The 17,323-nt window shown below is 45.6% G+C and overlaps 1 protein-coding gene across 7 annotated transcripts; it reads left to right on the top strand.

Moving 5' to 3' along the window:
- Positions 1-8,093, top strand: LOC120673446 (CRS2-associated factor 1, chloroplastic-like). Of its 7 annotated transcripts, XM_039954280.1 has the most exons (9): positions 15-1,006; positions 1,151-2,951; positions 3,141-3,268; positions 4,404-4,629; positions 5,357-5,484; positions 5,560-5,715; positions 5,785-5,899; positions 5,978-6,709; positions 7,658-8,093. In XM_039954280.1, the coding sequence occupies exons 2-8, from the start codon at positions 2,333-2,335 to the stop codon at positions 6,580-6,582; spliced, it is 1,977 nt and encodes a 658-aa protein (XP_039810214.1). In that variant the 5' UTR covers positions 15-1,006; positions 1,151-2,332; the 3' UTR covers positions 6,583-6,709; positions 7,658-8,093. The 7 variants fall into 7 exon arrangements, with proteins under 7 accessions (XP_039810210.1, XP_039810209.1, XP_039810212.1 ...); XM_039954276.1 differs by adding an exon at positions 7,167-7,217 and having other exon boundaries at positions 1-1,006; positions 5,560-6,709; positions 7,772-8,093; XM_039954274.1 differs by having other exon boundaries at positions 2-1,006; positions 5,560-6,709; positions 7,658-7,702; positions 7,772-8,093.
- The last annotated feature ends 9,230 nt before the right edge of the window (positions 8,094-17,323 follow it).

The raw sequence follows: 17,323 nt of genomic DNA, 5'->3' as shown, positions 1-17,323 counted from the left end.
ATCGCCGCCGCCACCCCCACGCCGACGTCGACGGGGCAGACCCCTGCGTGGGCCGCCAGATCCACATCCGCCACCCGCGATTCGCTCGCTGACCACGACCAGCGCAGTCTCGGGTGAGCTCGGCTGGCCAGGCCCCGGCTGTGAGAGCGGCCGCCGCCGCGGCCTCCGTCGTCGTCCCCGCCACGCCGAGCCGCTACAGAGGAGGACAAGGAAAGGGAGGAGCCACAGCGGAAGACATCCCGCCACGCCGATCTGCCCGCTGGGCAACCACGCCAGGCCGCCGCGCCTCCCGCCGGGCCGCCACGCGCGCCACGCTGAGATGGCCACCGGGCCGTGGACGAGGAGAATGGAAGAGAAGGGGCCGCCATGGAGGAACTGCCGAGTCCAGCAGGTTGCTGGCCAACCACATCGAGCCGGCGGCCCTCTCTGGGGGCGCAGCGCAGCGCCAGCTCGCGCCGCGTGGCCTAGCCCTCCTGCCGCCGGCCAAAGGAAAGCAGCATGCCCGCACGCCTGAGCATCCTCTTCTTTGGATCACGGCTGCAGCTACCTCTACAAGAAGGACGTCCCTCCTCTGCTCCTAACTTTTGCCATGGCCAGTGCTCGCTACCTGTTCGACGAAATGCACATCCCATGTTTGCCAACAGATTGTACACAGAGCTCCAGCAGAGTGCCATCCTTATAGACACACCTCCATCTGCAGTCACGGTGCGCTGTCGGGCGCGACAAGCGGCTGGCGGTGGAGCGCGTCCCCCGCAGTAGCGCCGTACGGGCCATGGACAGTGTCCACCGACGAGGTCGTGGCGCTTATGCCGGCCGGCCGCAATGGAGGGGCTCGCAATAGCGCCGCGTAGGTGGGGCAGCGGCAAGGAGCATGCCGACGCGCGGCCAGCCGGCGATGAAGCGCCTCGACCACCACGACACGCAGATGCGGCAGCGGTGACGAGAGCAAGCTGTGCTGGTGCCCCAGCCTGTGCTCGCTGTTCTCCGAAATCCAAAAGTGAAATAGGTAAGAACCCCACAAAATCCTCCGACCTGCTTTATCCATGTCCATGCACCAATTTATCAGACATGTTCATTGCAAAATAGTTTAGATTTTCAGCGTTTGAAGTTAATCAATCACAGTGCTTTTCGCTCAAATTGCCGATTGCAGGTGATTTTGAGCTTGGGAGTTGCTCGGACGACCAATTTTGGAGCCAACGGAGGGGATGTCAAGACCCCTCGATCGATTGGCTAGGCCATATGAGTATGAAGCACTTCTTTCCCTTGGGACACTATGAATCGATTCCCAACGAATTAGCAGACGCTGTTGATTCATCTTGTTCTTCCCTGTTTCTTTGAAAGATAAGAAGTTGATATATTTCTGTTTGAATAATAATGCTATTACCAGAGACCATAAGAATAATTGCTGCTACATGGGTGTAGCTTTATTGCCTGGTGCCCCAGCCTTTGCTCGCTGTACCACCTGACCTCAGGCACGTAATCTGCGTACTCAATCGATTTCAGTTTTTCTTTTTGTTATGAGTACCTTCATGCATATTAGATGTTCAACGAAATAGGTAAAAGTACCTGACTCACATTTTCTTTAACACACTTTCCTTGAATTCCAATTTTCCATTAGTCTTTGACTATACCCTCATGAAAACTATATTTACTACAATAGATGATTTGCAATTTACACAATGTCAAATTATTTCAGAACCACCCCAAACCAAAAAAAATTAGTTATACTTGTGGTCAAAACAAGACATAGCAAGTTAACACTCTTAGGTACATAATATCATGGTAGTAGGCAAATTCTCCATGGATGCCAACAAGGAAGACACAGGCAAGTGCCTGCATATAGGCAAGGAAGGGGTTGCCGTCCACACTCGTGAGCATTATCCATATGGTACTAAGTGTTCTTTTGTAATAACTAAATCAATAAGCTTCTTTAAACAACTGTCAGCTGTGTATTGTTTTCTTCTAATTCCCATGTATTCTCATGCATACCATTTGCTTATTGAAATGGATTACTGCAGCTTACATTGGCAGATGAACTACACATCTAGAAAAAATACCATTCTTCGTAATATGATGATTAGTAAATTACATTGAGTGGCTGACGATGGGAGTTCAATTTCGCTTAATATTACTAGGCATACGAACTCTTAGTTTTACATGCAATTACTTCCAATCACCTCCTTTTCTCTGTTATACAGCCTTTTAAATTTGCAAAATACATACTCCCAAACTTTTAATCCTAACTTTTAATCCTAATTCTATGGCCCGTCCACTGGCCGCAGACCATTTCTAGTCTCTTACGGTGTCTGCCGTTCCCTCGCACGGCCTGTCCATGGCGACTGCACCCTTGGCCTGTCGCTCCCTCCTCGCTCCGGCCCAGCAATCCCATCCACGGCTGCCTGCCTCCGTCCGCCTCGACCTCTCCCACCACAGGCAACCTCCCGCTGAACCCAAGCGCCGCCGGCACTCCGTCCCTTCGCATCCGGCCTTCTCTGCAGCCGTGCGGAGTCGTGCCAAGAAGATCCCCATCCCGGACACCGGCGAGCCCGCCGCCGGAGTCCGCGTCACCGACCGTGGCCTCGCCTACCGCCTCGATGGCGCGCCATTCGAGTTCCAGTACAGCTACACCGAGGCCCCACGCGCGCGCCCCGTCGCCCTCCGCGAGGCTCCCTTCCTGCCGTTCGGGCCCGAGGCCACGCCGCGCCCGTGGACGGGGAGGAAGCCGCTGCCCAAGAGCCGCAAGGAGCTCCCAGAGTTCGACTCGTTCGTGCTGCCACCGGCAGGCAAGAAGGGGTTGAAGCCCGTTCAGTCGCCGGGGCCGTTCCTCGCCGGGATGGAGCCGAGGTACCAGGCGTCCTCCAGGGAGGAGGTGCTCGGGGAGCCCCTCACCAAGGAAGAGGTCGCCGAACTAGTCAAAGGGAGCCTCAAGACCAAACGGCAGCTCAATGTTGGTGGGTTCCCTCCCTTGCTCTGGATTCGACCGTGCCGTAACACTAGTTTCTGAATTGTTGGTACAGCGTCGTAGGATTAGGTTGTGAATTCTTGTTACATGTTGGCATGCTGCGTATTGACTATGAAGCATTGGTATGTCACACTCGGAGTTTTGCCAGCTGTAATTTCTAGTCTTTCTGATCCTGCAGGTAGGGATGGTTTGACACACAATATGTTGGAGAACATTCATTCACATTGGAAAAGGAAGAGAGTTTGCAAGATAAAGTGCAAAGGTGTCTGTACAGTTGATATGGATAATGTCTGCCAGCAGCTAGAGGTATATAGCTCATTTCCCCCTTCTTTATAGTTCAGTTGCCTGTGGTGCAGCTTGTTTCCATAAATCTAGCAATATATCCAATGCTGGCCATGCCACTCTTAGTGCAATTGTCACATTATCATAAAAAATATCTGGTAGAATCGATTTAATTGCAACCAAAAAAAAATCTAAGGTTAGGAAACTAGCATCAAAAGGTTCTATTACACTTCAATAACACCGAAACGACTAAAGGTTAAGCCTTTTAGCACTGTTTTAGTAACTATAAGAGCATTCTCACCAATTTTAGATTTTTTATTTGGAAACAAGACTGACAAACATAAACTAGGAAGCTAAACAAGCTGCAATGTACCCAATCCGCGATCCCAGGAGGTCACTTCCTCGACAGCCACCCTTTTTAGATCTCATCTTCTGGATCCTCGACTGTCTCTTGAGCCTTGAAGACTCTGGTTCATCATCTGGAGTTGCCTTGAGAGCACCAGCCGGATAACACCTCCCTTGCCTTCCCAGGATCTCCAAAGCAACCTTCATCATCGAGTCCACACCAGCAACAGTAATGTCCTTCATTGAATCAGGGTACAGTCCTGCCAAATAATGCAAAATGGCACATGCAGACCATATTATCTCAGAATGCTTAATAATCATCTTATGTTCAAAAAACACTCTATTTCTTGCTTTCCATATGCCCCAACAGATAGCAGCCAATCGTGGCGTGAACATGTGTTCACCACCAGGTAGGACCTGTTTGATCCAGAGCCAATATTGAGCCTAACTATTAGGAATTGTAGATGACCCAAAACACGTTGCCACGACACCCCAGACAGCTTTAGGCACAGGACATTGGAATAACAGATGATCAGCATTTTCTAGCTGTTGTTAAAGAACACAAAAAGAAACACCCTGCCATTTTTTTTCTAATCATGTTATCTCTTGTTAAGATAGATGAACTAATGAACGTAAGATAATTAAGCATCTTAGTGAACTAATGAACTAGTACATCATCTAGTTATCATAATTTTAGAAGTTGTCTGTCATAATTTTAGAAGTCATCCTAGTTACCTATATACTAATTATTGAAGTCCTTTCTGCAGTTGCACATTTGTTACCTATTTCGGTAATGTTATTTATGCTTCAACAGGAAAAGGTTGGAGGAAAAGTAATACACCGTCAAGGGGGTGTCATATTTCTTTTTCGTGGTCGAAACTACAATTACAGGACTCGGCCAAGTTTTCCTCTTATGCTGTGGAAACCTGTTGCACCAGTGTACCCTCGTCTTGTTAAGAAGGTACCAGATGGCCTAACTCCAGATGAGGCCACAGAAATGCGCAAAAGAGGACATCAATTACCACCAGTTTGCAGACTTGGTAAGGCTGCTCTTTTTCCATGTAATGGTTGCTTTGAACTGTTTTGATTTTGAATATGCAGCAGATTTCATGCTCCCCTGTTTATTTTTGGTTGCCATTTTAACAACAGTGCATGGAACAAGGATGCTTTTGTGCTCTTTGGAAAACGACATCTTGAAAACAAGGGAGTATAAAAAAAAGGGAACGCTAAGCTAGCCGAAGCTGATGCTTGTCATAAAATTTGAACTTTTCGATTAGTATGCTAAACTATAAGTTGTTGGACATTTTTGTCATAATTCGAAATTCTCAACCAAATACTGAGTTAATGTCTTTATAATCGTGAGATCATACTGGTTAGGCTTTAGAGCATTGCTCATTTATAACGTCTCTTAGCAATAACTTAATCATGTAACACTCATGGCCAAGAAAGGTTTATAAAGTAACTACTGCTAATCATATGGCAAAAAGCAAGAATAGTGCTGTCCAATTCTCTCTGGGGCTTCAAATTCTAGAATTTAGTTAAGTTGTATTTTTGAAACTATCAGTCAAAGGATCTGGTAGGTTCATAGCTGTACTGTTCCAAGTTCTCTAAAGTTCTTTTGTCTCAGCCTATTGGATCCGCAGACAACATAGCACATCCGTATAGGGACAGTATAGCACATCTATATCCACGAATAACATAGCATTATTTAGTAACTTACATTTCCTCACTCTTTCAACACTCATTAATTCGCCCAATTTTGTATAGGGAAAAATGGTGTTTATGTTAACCTTGTGAAGCAAGTTAGAGAAGCATTTGAAGCATGTGATCTTGTCCGCGTTGATTGCTCAGGTCTTAACAAAAGTGATTGCAGAAAAATTGGAGCTAAACTGAAGGTTTGATAAATATCAAAGAATAACGTTTAATTATGGATTGTTTTATTCAAAAGTTGATGAACTCTACCTGTGCAGGATCTAGTTCCCTGTGTCTTACTGTCTTTTGAGTTTGAGCATATACTGATGTGGAGAGGAAGTGATTGGAAATCATATCTTCCTCCGTTAGGAGAAAATAATTTTGAAGTGACAAAAGTGCAAGAACATTTTAGTGGCAAAGATTTGAATGATAAGGTTGGACATTCAGGAACTATTCTGACCCAGATTGAGTTGGCCAGTGATGTAACAAATCTAAATCTCCAGGACTGCAATTTGGGTGAACGTGAAGACAAATCAAAAGATTCCATGAAACCTAAGCCTGCTGGTGATACGGTGCTGAGTTCTGCAACAGAAGTCGCTGGATTGTTTCATTCTATAGGTATGTCTGGAACTGAACCCTCGCCACACACTGCATTAGAACATTCACAAGCATTAAGCCCAGTAAGTGATTTTGCAGATCCATCTGTGAAGTCAGCATTACATTGCCAAAGTATCCCATCAGAAAAGAGTGGAAATAGAGGTTTGGTTGAGAAATCTCTCAATCATTCCACAATCCCTGAACATTCATCTGGTGTTCTGGAACCACACCCTTGTACAACAGGCATGGATGACAAATTGGAGACTATGGGGAAAGACATCAAAGATATAAAAGGCAGAGATGTGCAGAACAGTAGTTGTAAAGTGCCTTCCTACATGGACGAAATGTTGCTTCTTTTGAAACAGGCTCTTGACAGCGGCAGGGCACTTGTTCTGAGTGAAAATGAGTTTGTTGATCCTGATCTGGTGTATCAAAAGTCTGTTGCATTCACAAAGGCAGCTCCACGAGGACCGGTTTTCGAGCATACTCAAACAAAGTATGGTGCCAGGAGAAATGGGCAAGAGAAGTATGTAAGAGTTAAAAAGCATCTTGTAGGAAATAAAGTATCCAGCAGTCATGTTGAAAAGGGAGAGTATGCCAATGGAGGATTGACACAGACAAATTACCATGCGCAAGAGTTTCTATCTGATGTGGTTCCACAGGGTACCTTAAGAGTGGATGAACTAGCAAAATTACTCGCTTAGAGGTGATTGTTCTTTAATCGGCCATAATTGCCCAAGATCTGTTTTGATGCCTAGGACTAGGAGTCCAGTCAACCTAGGAGCTGTTTTGGCACTTTGTCAGCTGGAAATACCATTCTGTCGATTCAAGGTTTGTCTATTTGATTCATTTACTCTGATGGAATGTTCTGTTCTGATAGCAATATCTGATTTAATCCTAGCTACTTTTGGATATCATTTAATTATTTATTTCCTGTGGTAGTGGAATAATCTCCAAATATTTATCTAAATGATTCTGCCAAAAAAAGCACTGAGTGTTACGCTGCAATACATGGGTGCTATGGTGAAAGTACTGCTCAGTCAAGTTTATATCTAGCGATTACCCGTGTTCATTAAGATGGCATAATGATTAAAAGAGTATAGTAGGAGCCAAATCAGTGCAAACATGCCATTGGCATATACAGCGAGCAACACCATGCAACTAGATTGTTTGTTCTTTCATGTATAAACCCCTGATATGCGGTATGCTCATTGCACGGTGTGTACTGATTGACGTGCCAAATTAGGTACTGAATAGTAAATTAGATGTCCTATATTGTATTTTGTAGGTGCTGGTGATTGTTCAATTTTATGCTGAACAGAGTATATCTTGACAAAAGGTAGATAGGCTGCAGTCCTGTACTCCTGTCCAATGGAATTAAGGTTTCTTGTTTGTGCATCAGTGAAATTGTTCAAATTTGGTTTCTATGAAATCATAACTTTCCTGGTTTTGTAGCTATCCCATATGTTAGAAAAAGGGTAAACTTAAAGGAGAGGGCAGAAGTGACGGTTAGCTAATCTTATAACAGAATAAACGTGGCTGTGAGCATCCTTCCATGATTTTCCAGTACGAATACTGCTGGATAAGATACTAACATTTTTATTAAAAATTTAAAGCACTAATAGGAAAAAAAGACTTCCTTATTGCCTGGTTTTAATCCATAGATTTTAAAAAGGGCATCTTTAAGTTGTAGGAAAGTATGCCTGCAAGTTAGCTAGTGATTAGTTCTTCTGCAACTGCTCGATAGTCAAGAATTTCATGTATTACCTATGTTTGCAGCTGAGTTTTCGAGTGGTGAATGATCTTCATAGGAAATTATGTGAGGTGAGAAATATTGTAACATACTTTCCTTTAATAGTTTGTGCTTAATAATGGTACCTTATGCTCTTGAAGAATGCACATGCGCTGTCCTGCATGGAGGCATACGCTGCTGTTTGCTGAAATACAGGCACAGGAATACAGGAGGGTGTTGATGAGATGCATGTCATGGAAATTTCTATAACCTGTTGGAACTTCACCCCTTACACATTTTTAATTTGCCAATATATGGCTTAGATACTAGCTTTCCATTTTCCAAATATACAGTTATACGCATCTTGTCCACTGTAAATCTGTGTTTGCCTCTGCAGTTTGCACATCAGGAACCTACTATTCTAAAGGCACTACTGATGTGTTATTAGTTATACAAAAAAAAATGATTGCATCCCATTAGCCATACCTCTTCTATGACTGCTGTATGTATTAGTTACAATCTTGGATGTTTTTTTGTGCGTGTAATGATACACTTCTTGTATATACTTAGGGGATGTTTGGATCCTGAGATTAAAGTTAGATACTAATTAGGACTAAACATGAGCTAATTATATAAAAATTACTTGCATAAACTGTGGTTAACTTACGAAGTGGACATATTAAACTTAATGAACGCCTGATTACCACATGTCTTTACTGGGCTAATCATGTCTAATTAGGCAAGGGATTCGGCTCACGAAGTAGCTATCATTTATACAATTAATTTTATAATAATCTATATTTAATATTTTTATTTTGTATCCAAGCATGAGGCTAAACTTCAGTTATTGGGATCTAAACACCCCTTTACTTCTGCATGTGAGAAATTTGTATGATACCCTGAAAAAGAATGATACACCTATAGAAAAAATAGAAGGATGATACTTAAAAGAAATATCATACTGCTACTCATAATAATTAAAAAAGAAGTATCATATTCCTATCGAAAAAGAAGTATGATCATTTCCTTCTTGCTTAGAAGTAAATTCCTGTAAGAACTATGGAGAGTAAACATGGAGTTCTTTACACACATATATGTTCATGTACTAGCTCTATTCTAAAATTAGTGTAGTTTTTAGCATTTAAATTTGTTTCAAAATAAGTGTAATTTTAGCATCTCTATCTCTCTCCATCCCTCTTCGCTTTCTGTGCACTCTCTATTCTTTCTTAATTTTTGTGCCCAATTTCTAAATCTACACTTATTTTGGAACTGGTAGTATGTAGCGTATAGGTAGTATGTACTCCCTCTGTTCTGAAATACAAGACATTTCAATATTCTTGGAGAGTCAAAGTTTTTCAAATTTAACCAAAATTTTAAAGAATCGTAAAAATTTATGGCACCAAACATATATATTATAAAATATATTTAATGGAGAATCTAATGGTACATAATTGATATTACAAATGTTATTATTTTATTGTATAAATTTGGTCAAATCTGAAAAACTTTGACTGTCTAAGAATGTTGGAATGTCTTATATTTCAGGATGGAGGGAGTAGCGGATACTCTTTCTCGCTCTTTCCTTGAGATGTACCAAACATACTCTCTCTATACAGCATTGAATACTACTCGCAAGAAAAAAAATAAACACTACTTTCTAGCTCACCCGAATGAAACGGAAGTGCCATTTATAATACTAATAAAAAAAACGGACGGGATACGCGGAACACATTCAGTTTAGAAAAATGATCACTAGACTAAACTTGATCACGCAGACACATTCAATTCACTAGACAGTTAAGCTTGAACTAAAACTGAAACTTAACTGAACCTGAAACTGAACTGAGCTTAACTAAAACTTAAATTAACTTAACTGAACCTTTTCTGATCACGGGTTTATTTTTCTGAACACATGTTAGTGATCTATGTAGGATGTATCTAGGATGGTGAACATCCACTATTATGAATTCCAAATAAATGTACATACCCTGCCATATGATTCTCATCACCAATATCTAGCAAGGATTCAGAGTTGACTTTCAAATCATTCTAGCACTACAACATTCTTATCATTTATAGCAAGGATTCAGCATTAACATATGCAATTTAGGCTAGCAAGGATTCCGAGTTAACATCATTCTGATCATTCTAGCACTACATCATTCTGATCATTTCTGTAGTACCTCCATCGCAATTCAGGCTGCAAGCAAAGTTCTCACAACAATATGCTCAGAAAACATACCATTCTGCCGGATCAGCATGAGTCCAATGTTGAGACTGTGATTCATGCTGGCCTATGGCCGCTGACTTTAGGCTAGGGCTGCCAAAGGTTGCGCGGGGGGGGGGGGGGGGGGGGGGGGCATGTGCATCTTGGGGGCGCCCAAGGTTGGGCTCCCGGCAAGCAGGTGAAGCTTTGCGCTTCAGGCGGACGACTTTCTAGCTATTATGAATCACCAAAACTTCAAAATGGGTGCTATCCGATACGATTATTGGGAAGTATCGAGAAATTATGATTTAAAAATAAAAAAATAGTTTTCGATAGCCCGTTAACGTAGGCTCATCCAGGTTGAACTAATCATTTAGTTATTTCTGGTTGAACTTGAACATTTGCTACGTATGTCTGTCGGACCTTTGGAAATGTAATGTTTATTATCTATTTCGTTCTCAACAATTATTTGACAATTTACATTTTTAAATATATATACTTACAGTATCGGTGTATCCTTATTTTTTGAAAATCGCCGTACCACTGTATCGCCGTACCCGTACACGTATCAGCGTATCGGGATACTTAGCTTTTAGTCGCTGCTGCGCTGTCGTCGCAGCAGCCGTCACCATCCCGAGCTTTTCGAACCCATGCTCGCGTGGTTGTATCCTTCCGCTGGCGCGCTGCCGGCGCAGCTAGGAGCTCACACACCGCTGCTGCGGATTGCTGGTGCTTCGAGCCTTCCGATGGCTTGCCGTCGGCGCAGCTAGGAGCTCATGCACTGCTGCTGCGGATTGCTGTTGCTCCGAGCCTTCCGCTGGTGTGCCGCCGGTGCAGCTAGGAGCTCACGCACCGCTGCTGCGGATTGCTGCTGCTCCGAGCCTTCCGCTGGCGCGCCGCCGGCGCAGCTAGGAGCTCACGCACCGCTGCTGCGGATTGCTGCTGCTCCGAGCCTTCCGCTGGCGCGCCGCCGGCGCAGCTAGGAGCTCACGCACCGCTGCTGCTCCGAGCCCATTGCGCCGCCGGAAACGATGCTGCTGCTGCAATGGATTGTGAAGGAGAGAAGGATAAAAGAGGGGAAAAGAGCACGCCCCCTGGGGATTTCGCGCCATTGAAGGGATATTTGGATGTTGTCTAGAGGGGGAGTGAATATGTGCACTTTAAATTTTTGTAAAATTCAACACTTAAAAACAAAGTCAGTATTGTAACACCCCGGTGTTAATTTTAACACTAATATCGTGCTTAACCACTAACTAAGGCTAATCAACGCCATTAGCGTTAATCGAGTTCGCATAGTAAACATCGACTTAGCTACGTTCGATCTCGTTTTTCTCCCTAATCCAAGTCCCAAATCAACTTTTGCCCAAAATGAAAGTTGTAGATCTTCTGTTCCTTTACAACTTTTATTTTGACCAAATTTCAAGTTCCTATATGAAAATTTGAGTTTTGGATGGTCAAACTCGAATCAATTTCAGTCAAACGAGCTCACTGTTCCTCCCTGTACCTCCACTGTGCTCGCCGCGACCGATCGCCGGCGACTCCACGCGTCGCGCGCACCGGCGATCCTCGCCCTCCGTGCGTGTGGCTTATCCATTCGAGTCCCCTGGAGGCTTCTCGTCCCGGTCCCTTTCTTCTTCCTCGAGTGAGCAGAGCAGCCCGAGCCGCGCCGTCGCTCGCCCTCCGGCCATAGCTTTCCACCCCGCCTCGATCCTTCGCGCCAGAGCCTCCTTCGCCTCGCCCTTTGCCTCCTCCACCCGTTCCCGAGCTTGGCCGTGCCCAAACCTGGCCGGAATCGAGCCCGCCGAACCCGGCCGCCATTGCCGCCCACCGAACCTCCGCCCCTCTCTGTCGAGCCCCCTCTCCCGGCCCTTCTCCGCCCAAATCGAGCCCACGGTGAGCTCGGCCGCGACCTCCTCTCCCTCCCCGACCTCTTCCCCGTTCGATTTCCGCTCCGCCGCCGCCGGGAACGTGCCGCGCCGCCGTCGGGAACGTGCCGCGCCGCCGTCGGCCGCCCTGCTCCCGCCGCCGCACGCCGCGGGCAGAGCCCGCGCGGCTCAGGGCCGCGCCACCGCGCGCGCCGGCGCCGCCCGGCCGCGCTGGTGCTTGCCCCGCCCCGCAACGCCGCCACCTGGCCTGCGGGCACCGCCCGGCCGCGCTGGTGCTTGCCCCGCCCCGCAACGCCGCCACCTTGCCTGCGCTGGCCGGCGTGGTCGCGCCACCGCCGAGCGCCGCCGCTCCCGCCGCATGCCACCGTGGGAGCTCTGCGCGCCGCACGCACACGCCGCGGGGCTGCCCTATGCGGGGGCCCACGCCCCCACCGCGCGCCCCGGGCCGCCTGCTTGTCCTGGCCGTGGGCCCAGCGAGGATGCCGCCGCCGCCGCCTTGCCTGGCCGCCGCACCAGCCACGACCATGGCTGCGAGCACGTGTGAAGCAGGGGAGGGCGCTGGGCTCCCACTGACGTGTGGGGCCTGGCTGTCAGCCCCCCTTTTTGTTTTATTTGTTTTCAGGAATTATTATTTATTTTAGCTGAAAGCTATGAAAATTTGTAGAAAAATAAAGAAAAATGCGAAAAATGCAAACTAAATTTTGTTGAGTTGCTTAGATTGAGATCTTCAGAATAAAAATAATTATGCATGTGAAATGTCAATTTTGCCCCTGCTAAAAATTCAGTTTGTGTTTAAGCTAGTTTATTTAATACCGGTTGTTCCGTTGCTCCAAAAATTATGAAATTTATTCAGTCGATTAGTCTTTGTATGTGTAGTCCACAGAAAAATTTTCAGGTGCATGGCCTATGTGCATGTTTGTGGATCTATTGTTGTTTGATTTTCTTTTCTAGGGTTAAAGTAAATACTTTTCTATATCAATAAGTGTTGGTAATTTATTTATGCACTCCTTATCAGTAGTTTTTTATGGTAGAAAAGTTGTGCTACTAGATCCTTGTGGCATGTTAAGTTTTGATCTTTATTTAGTTCCTAGCTTCAGTGTTTATCCTTTATTCTTGTGGTTAGTGAATTTTAAGTCCGTAGTTTATGTTTTCCTTGTGCTCTAGATGTGCGATTAGTCGTCCTAAGTAAGTTTAATAGCTTTGCTTGAAAGGAAACACTTCAGGCTAAACTAAGTTGGAAATTAAACTTGCCTAGCAGCGCCAAGCCGTTTCCTTTATTGCTTGGTTTCTTTGTTGTTCGTTAAAGGATTGCCAGTCATGTCATCTTTTAATCGCATTGCATTGCATCCTAGCCGCCATGCACTGTTTAAGTTAGTGCATGACATTCTTGTTCATACGTGTAGACGCCATGAACGAAGCAGTCTACGAGCTAGTTGCTGAGCCGATCCCGGAGCCGCAAGCAGGGGAACCGCAAGCCGAAGCAGCCGCCGAGCCAGATCCAGAAGACCTCGTTAACCCCGCTGACTTGCAAGGCAAGCCCCGGAGCATAACCGTTACTTCCGGTATTAAATGTTTACCTAAGTAATTGGGCATTTACATTTATAGGAGTTGTATGAAACCCTAGTATGCATATTTTCCATAGGTACCTATGAGTCTCTACTAGTGTGCAGGTCGTTAGTACTGCAATGCTTAACTAGGTTTCGGTAGAAGTCGAGTGATTCTTGTCACTCGCGTGTTATAGGTCCTTGTTCTAATGGCAAAGTTGCTTGAGATTAAATCAAGGAGGAAAAGAGAAATGGAGACCAGACAGGAATGAGTTGGATTATGGATATGGAATGGATGAAAAGAAATCTCCGCCTGTGTCGTTTGAGGACCGTACCGTTGTTGGCATTGTTGATCAAGGATTAAACAGTACTAACCACATGCCGGGAGTTGGAGGTAGTCGAAACCGGTAAGCTCATTACTTGAATCGCAAAGATACTTTGAATCACGACTTGCTACTCTGGGAGTGGGATGATGGCGGGTGTTGTAGTCGCCCTCGGGTCCACTGGGTGTTCGCCGTGTGGGGCTCCTCACCCGGGTTTTGGCAGGCGTGATTCAGACGTCGGGGTGATGATAGGAACAGTTGACATGTGTAGCCCGACGGGGTTGCACGTGTCGTGTGAGTTAGGTCCAGCTTGCAAGGTTAAATTGGATCGATTCGCCGTGACTCGCGGATATGAGAGCCTTGGTCAATGTGTCACATCGTAGTAAGAAAGTGGATTGAGAACGGAATGGAAAAGGTTGGTATGTGAGTTACTGAAGGATAATCTGATCCACCATGTGTACTCTAGATACTTAAGCGAATTTAGTTAATACTCGCTATAATAAATGGAGCTAAAATAGTGAAAGTAAGGATTCACTGTTAGCAGCCTTTCAGCAAAAGAACTCCAGAGCCAAAAAACTTTGCATGTCTAGGTAATGGGCTAAGTATACCCAGAGCCGGGTAAGCCTTGCTGAGTATTAGTATACTCAGGGTTGTTGTTGTAACCCTTCTAGGCAGGTTGTGTTCCCGCTGACTTCGAGGAGGTCTGTGCGTCCTGGATTGGACAACTGCTTCCTCCGGGTTGGACCGTCGAGTGGGCCCCGTCTTCCCCGTGAAGATCGGGCAGGTTGGCATCACATCGGTGGGCAGGATGTGGAGCTCACCTTGTATCGTCATTCGTAGTTACGTATTGTATTTCGAACTCGGTTTTAAACTTCCGCTGTGTATTTGAACTCTGTAGTTTGTATTTAAAGCTTTTATGCAAGATCAGTGTTGTAAATTAATTTGAGGTTTTCTGTATGTTTTTATCACCTGTGCTCGTCTTCGTATGGGTCTAGTCTACTAGTGCAATTGTGATCATGGAGTACAGTAGTTTAATCGGGATTTACCCGACAGCTTGTCAGATTACACCGTTTTAAGTGCACAGTAAATTGATTGAGTATTAAAATGATGGTTAGTGCATTTAAGCCGGTTTAATTTAGGCGGTGCTGCTACAAGTACACAGATCGGTCAGACCGGTCAAAGACAACCACAGAACAAAAACAGGCAACCGGTCAGACCGGTTGTGTATACCGGTCAGACCGGTTGTGTATACCGGTCAGACCGGTCCTAGACAGAACCTGCCCCAAAATTAGAGTTTCTCCCCTCTTTGACTCTAGCACAAATGTAACTTGGTGTAGTGTCTTTGTAGATGATATCAAGTATATTTCTAGTTCCTGCACACATAAAAACAACACCATCAAGTAGATCAAAGCGGAAGCACAAAGTAATAGCTAGAGAAAAGAGTAGTGAGGCAAACCACAAAGGAGACACAAAGATTTGTTTCCCGAAGTTCAGATTCACCAACGTGAATCCTATGTCTCCGTTGAGGAACTCGTTGGGCTTCAGTCTCTTGCAACTCGTTCCCTTGAGTTGGGTCTTTTTCAACTACTCATCCTTTTTCCACTATCTTGATCCTTTCCACCAAGGGGGCAAGATCACGCCCGCACAAACTTGCCGCTGCTCACCACACCGTCGGGAGCTAGCCGGCGACACCTAGCCGTCTAGGAGGCTCACCTCCAAGAGTAACAAATGCAAAGATGAATCTTTGACGGAATCAAGAGTGCTCAAGCTATGGTTGCTCTTAGCTGCTCGAAATGCAGCTCTCACAATGGTCACTTTGCTCACACACACTCAATCTCTCAACCCAATCCAATGATATGTAATCTAGTTAGCACAACTCACAAAGAGTGTTGGTGAGAGCTAGCTGGTCAAGAAAATGCCTCAAGGAAGCTTAGGAGAATGCCAAGAACCAGCCGCCCTCAAAGAAGAGGGCTGAGGGGTATAAATCCCCACTCCCAAAAACTAGCCGTTGCTCTGTCAGTACATACCGGTCAGACCGGTCCCTAGACCGGTCTGTTCAAATAAAACTAGCCGTTGGACCCTGGACCGGTCAGAGAACTCCAACCCCCTGTTTATAAGACCCTACTTGATCCATCAAGACAAGACTTGATCATTCAAGTATTTCTATGTTAGCTTTCAGAGGTTTTCTCTCAGGATCCTCTCATGGATTATCTATGAGCACTTTTGACCGAGTCAAATAATCAATGTTGCATCCCTCTTGATAGTACGGCATACCTATACTCAAGATTAAATTTAAAACACATTTCATCCACTTGAGTCTTGAATCACTTCATCTTTGCCATACTTTGATTTTCTCGAACTTGGGATTCCAACATTGCACAATCTTCTCTTTTGAGCAAATCCATACTTGAGCTAGTGACTTAGAGTTCCAATACCTTTGCAAATCTATCCTTGGATCCTCAAGTTACTCCAATAATATATTTGATGCATTGCATTGCTTCTCACAACAAGGCTTGGATATGATTCTTCAAACACCCCACGGATACTAGCACTTCACCTTAGCAATTCGCACACATAGTGAGCCGTCGCTCCACCAAAACTTGTTTAGTCCCTCGCACTAGTCATTTCGGTTGGTTTCTTCATCACTTACCCTTCCTATGTTGAGTTAAGCTTTGCACACCAACAATGAATTCCATATACCATTCTCATATCTTCATTTCTTTGTCTTGCGTTGTAATCATGATTGATATCCATATTTCACGCATTGCAAGCTTCCATAAATAAGATCAATATATCTAGCTCACAAGTGTATCTCTTTTTTTATTAAACAATAAAGTCTTGCAATAATGCTTTCAATAATTTGTACTTCAAATGTGCCAAGCCATAAATAGAGACCATTTGATAATATTTCATGAATATTTGTCTCTTGCTTTCCTTCACAATATGCTTGACTTTCAACAATAAGCTTCTCTTTTATTTGATTCTTTTTCACATGAGTCAATGCATAAATAATATACAAACAAGTCTCTGCTCATGATATCTCAAATAAAGCGTTAGTCTTTTAATCATGTTTGTCATTCAATTTACCAAAATGCATTATGAACCTAGATGCACTTTCAGCCATCTTTAAAAGACCTAAAAGGGGGTGTTTTTTGGCCCCTGATTGAGCCACGTCTACAGTAAATGAACGCCGTCCGATTTCCATCCTATGGTCCCTCCGCCTTCCCCGTTGGCTCCGTCGTCGTGCTGCGCGCAGATCATCGGCCATATCTTCCTCCATGCAGTCCTCCCACCGGACATTGGCCACATCCGTGCTCATCAGGCCATTGCCCAGTCGGACCTTCGCCGAAACACCATGGCCGAGCCTGCACACCGCTGGTCATACCTTGGTGGCTGCGCTCCGGTCTCACCTCCGCCGACCGCCTGTGCAGTGCCACCGGAGCGGTGTGCCCTCCTGCCCGCGCCGGCCGCACATGCCTCCACCCGCCCGGTCGCCGGGATGGCCTCAGCTGCCTCGCCGCGCCGGAGCCGCCGTCGCCCTGCGGGCAGTTGGATTCAGCTCGCGCGAGGTCCAACCCCTGCCACCGCCGGAGGCCGCCTCGCGCGGAGCTTGGTGCCGCCGCCAGCAGCTCCGCCGGGCCGAAGGCTACTCACTGCCCGTGAGGAAAAGACGGCCGATGCTGAGCTCCTTGGTCGAGGAGATAAGGCCGGTGTGATTGCGAAGCTTCGCGAAAGGTGCTTGCCTGCCGTGCCC

This window comes from Panicum virgatum, chromosome 5N, assembly GCF_016808335.1.
Source record: "Panicum virgatum strain AP13 chromosome 5N, P.virgatum_v5, whole genome shotgun sequence".
Taxonomy (NCBI): Eukaryota; Viridiplantae; Streptophyta; class Magnoliopsida; order Poales; family Poaceae; genus Panicum; species Panicum virgatum.
Note: the sequence above shows the minus strand (reverse complement) of the source record. Positions and strands in the feature narration are given on the sequence as shown.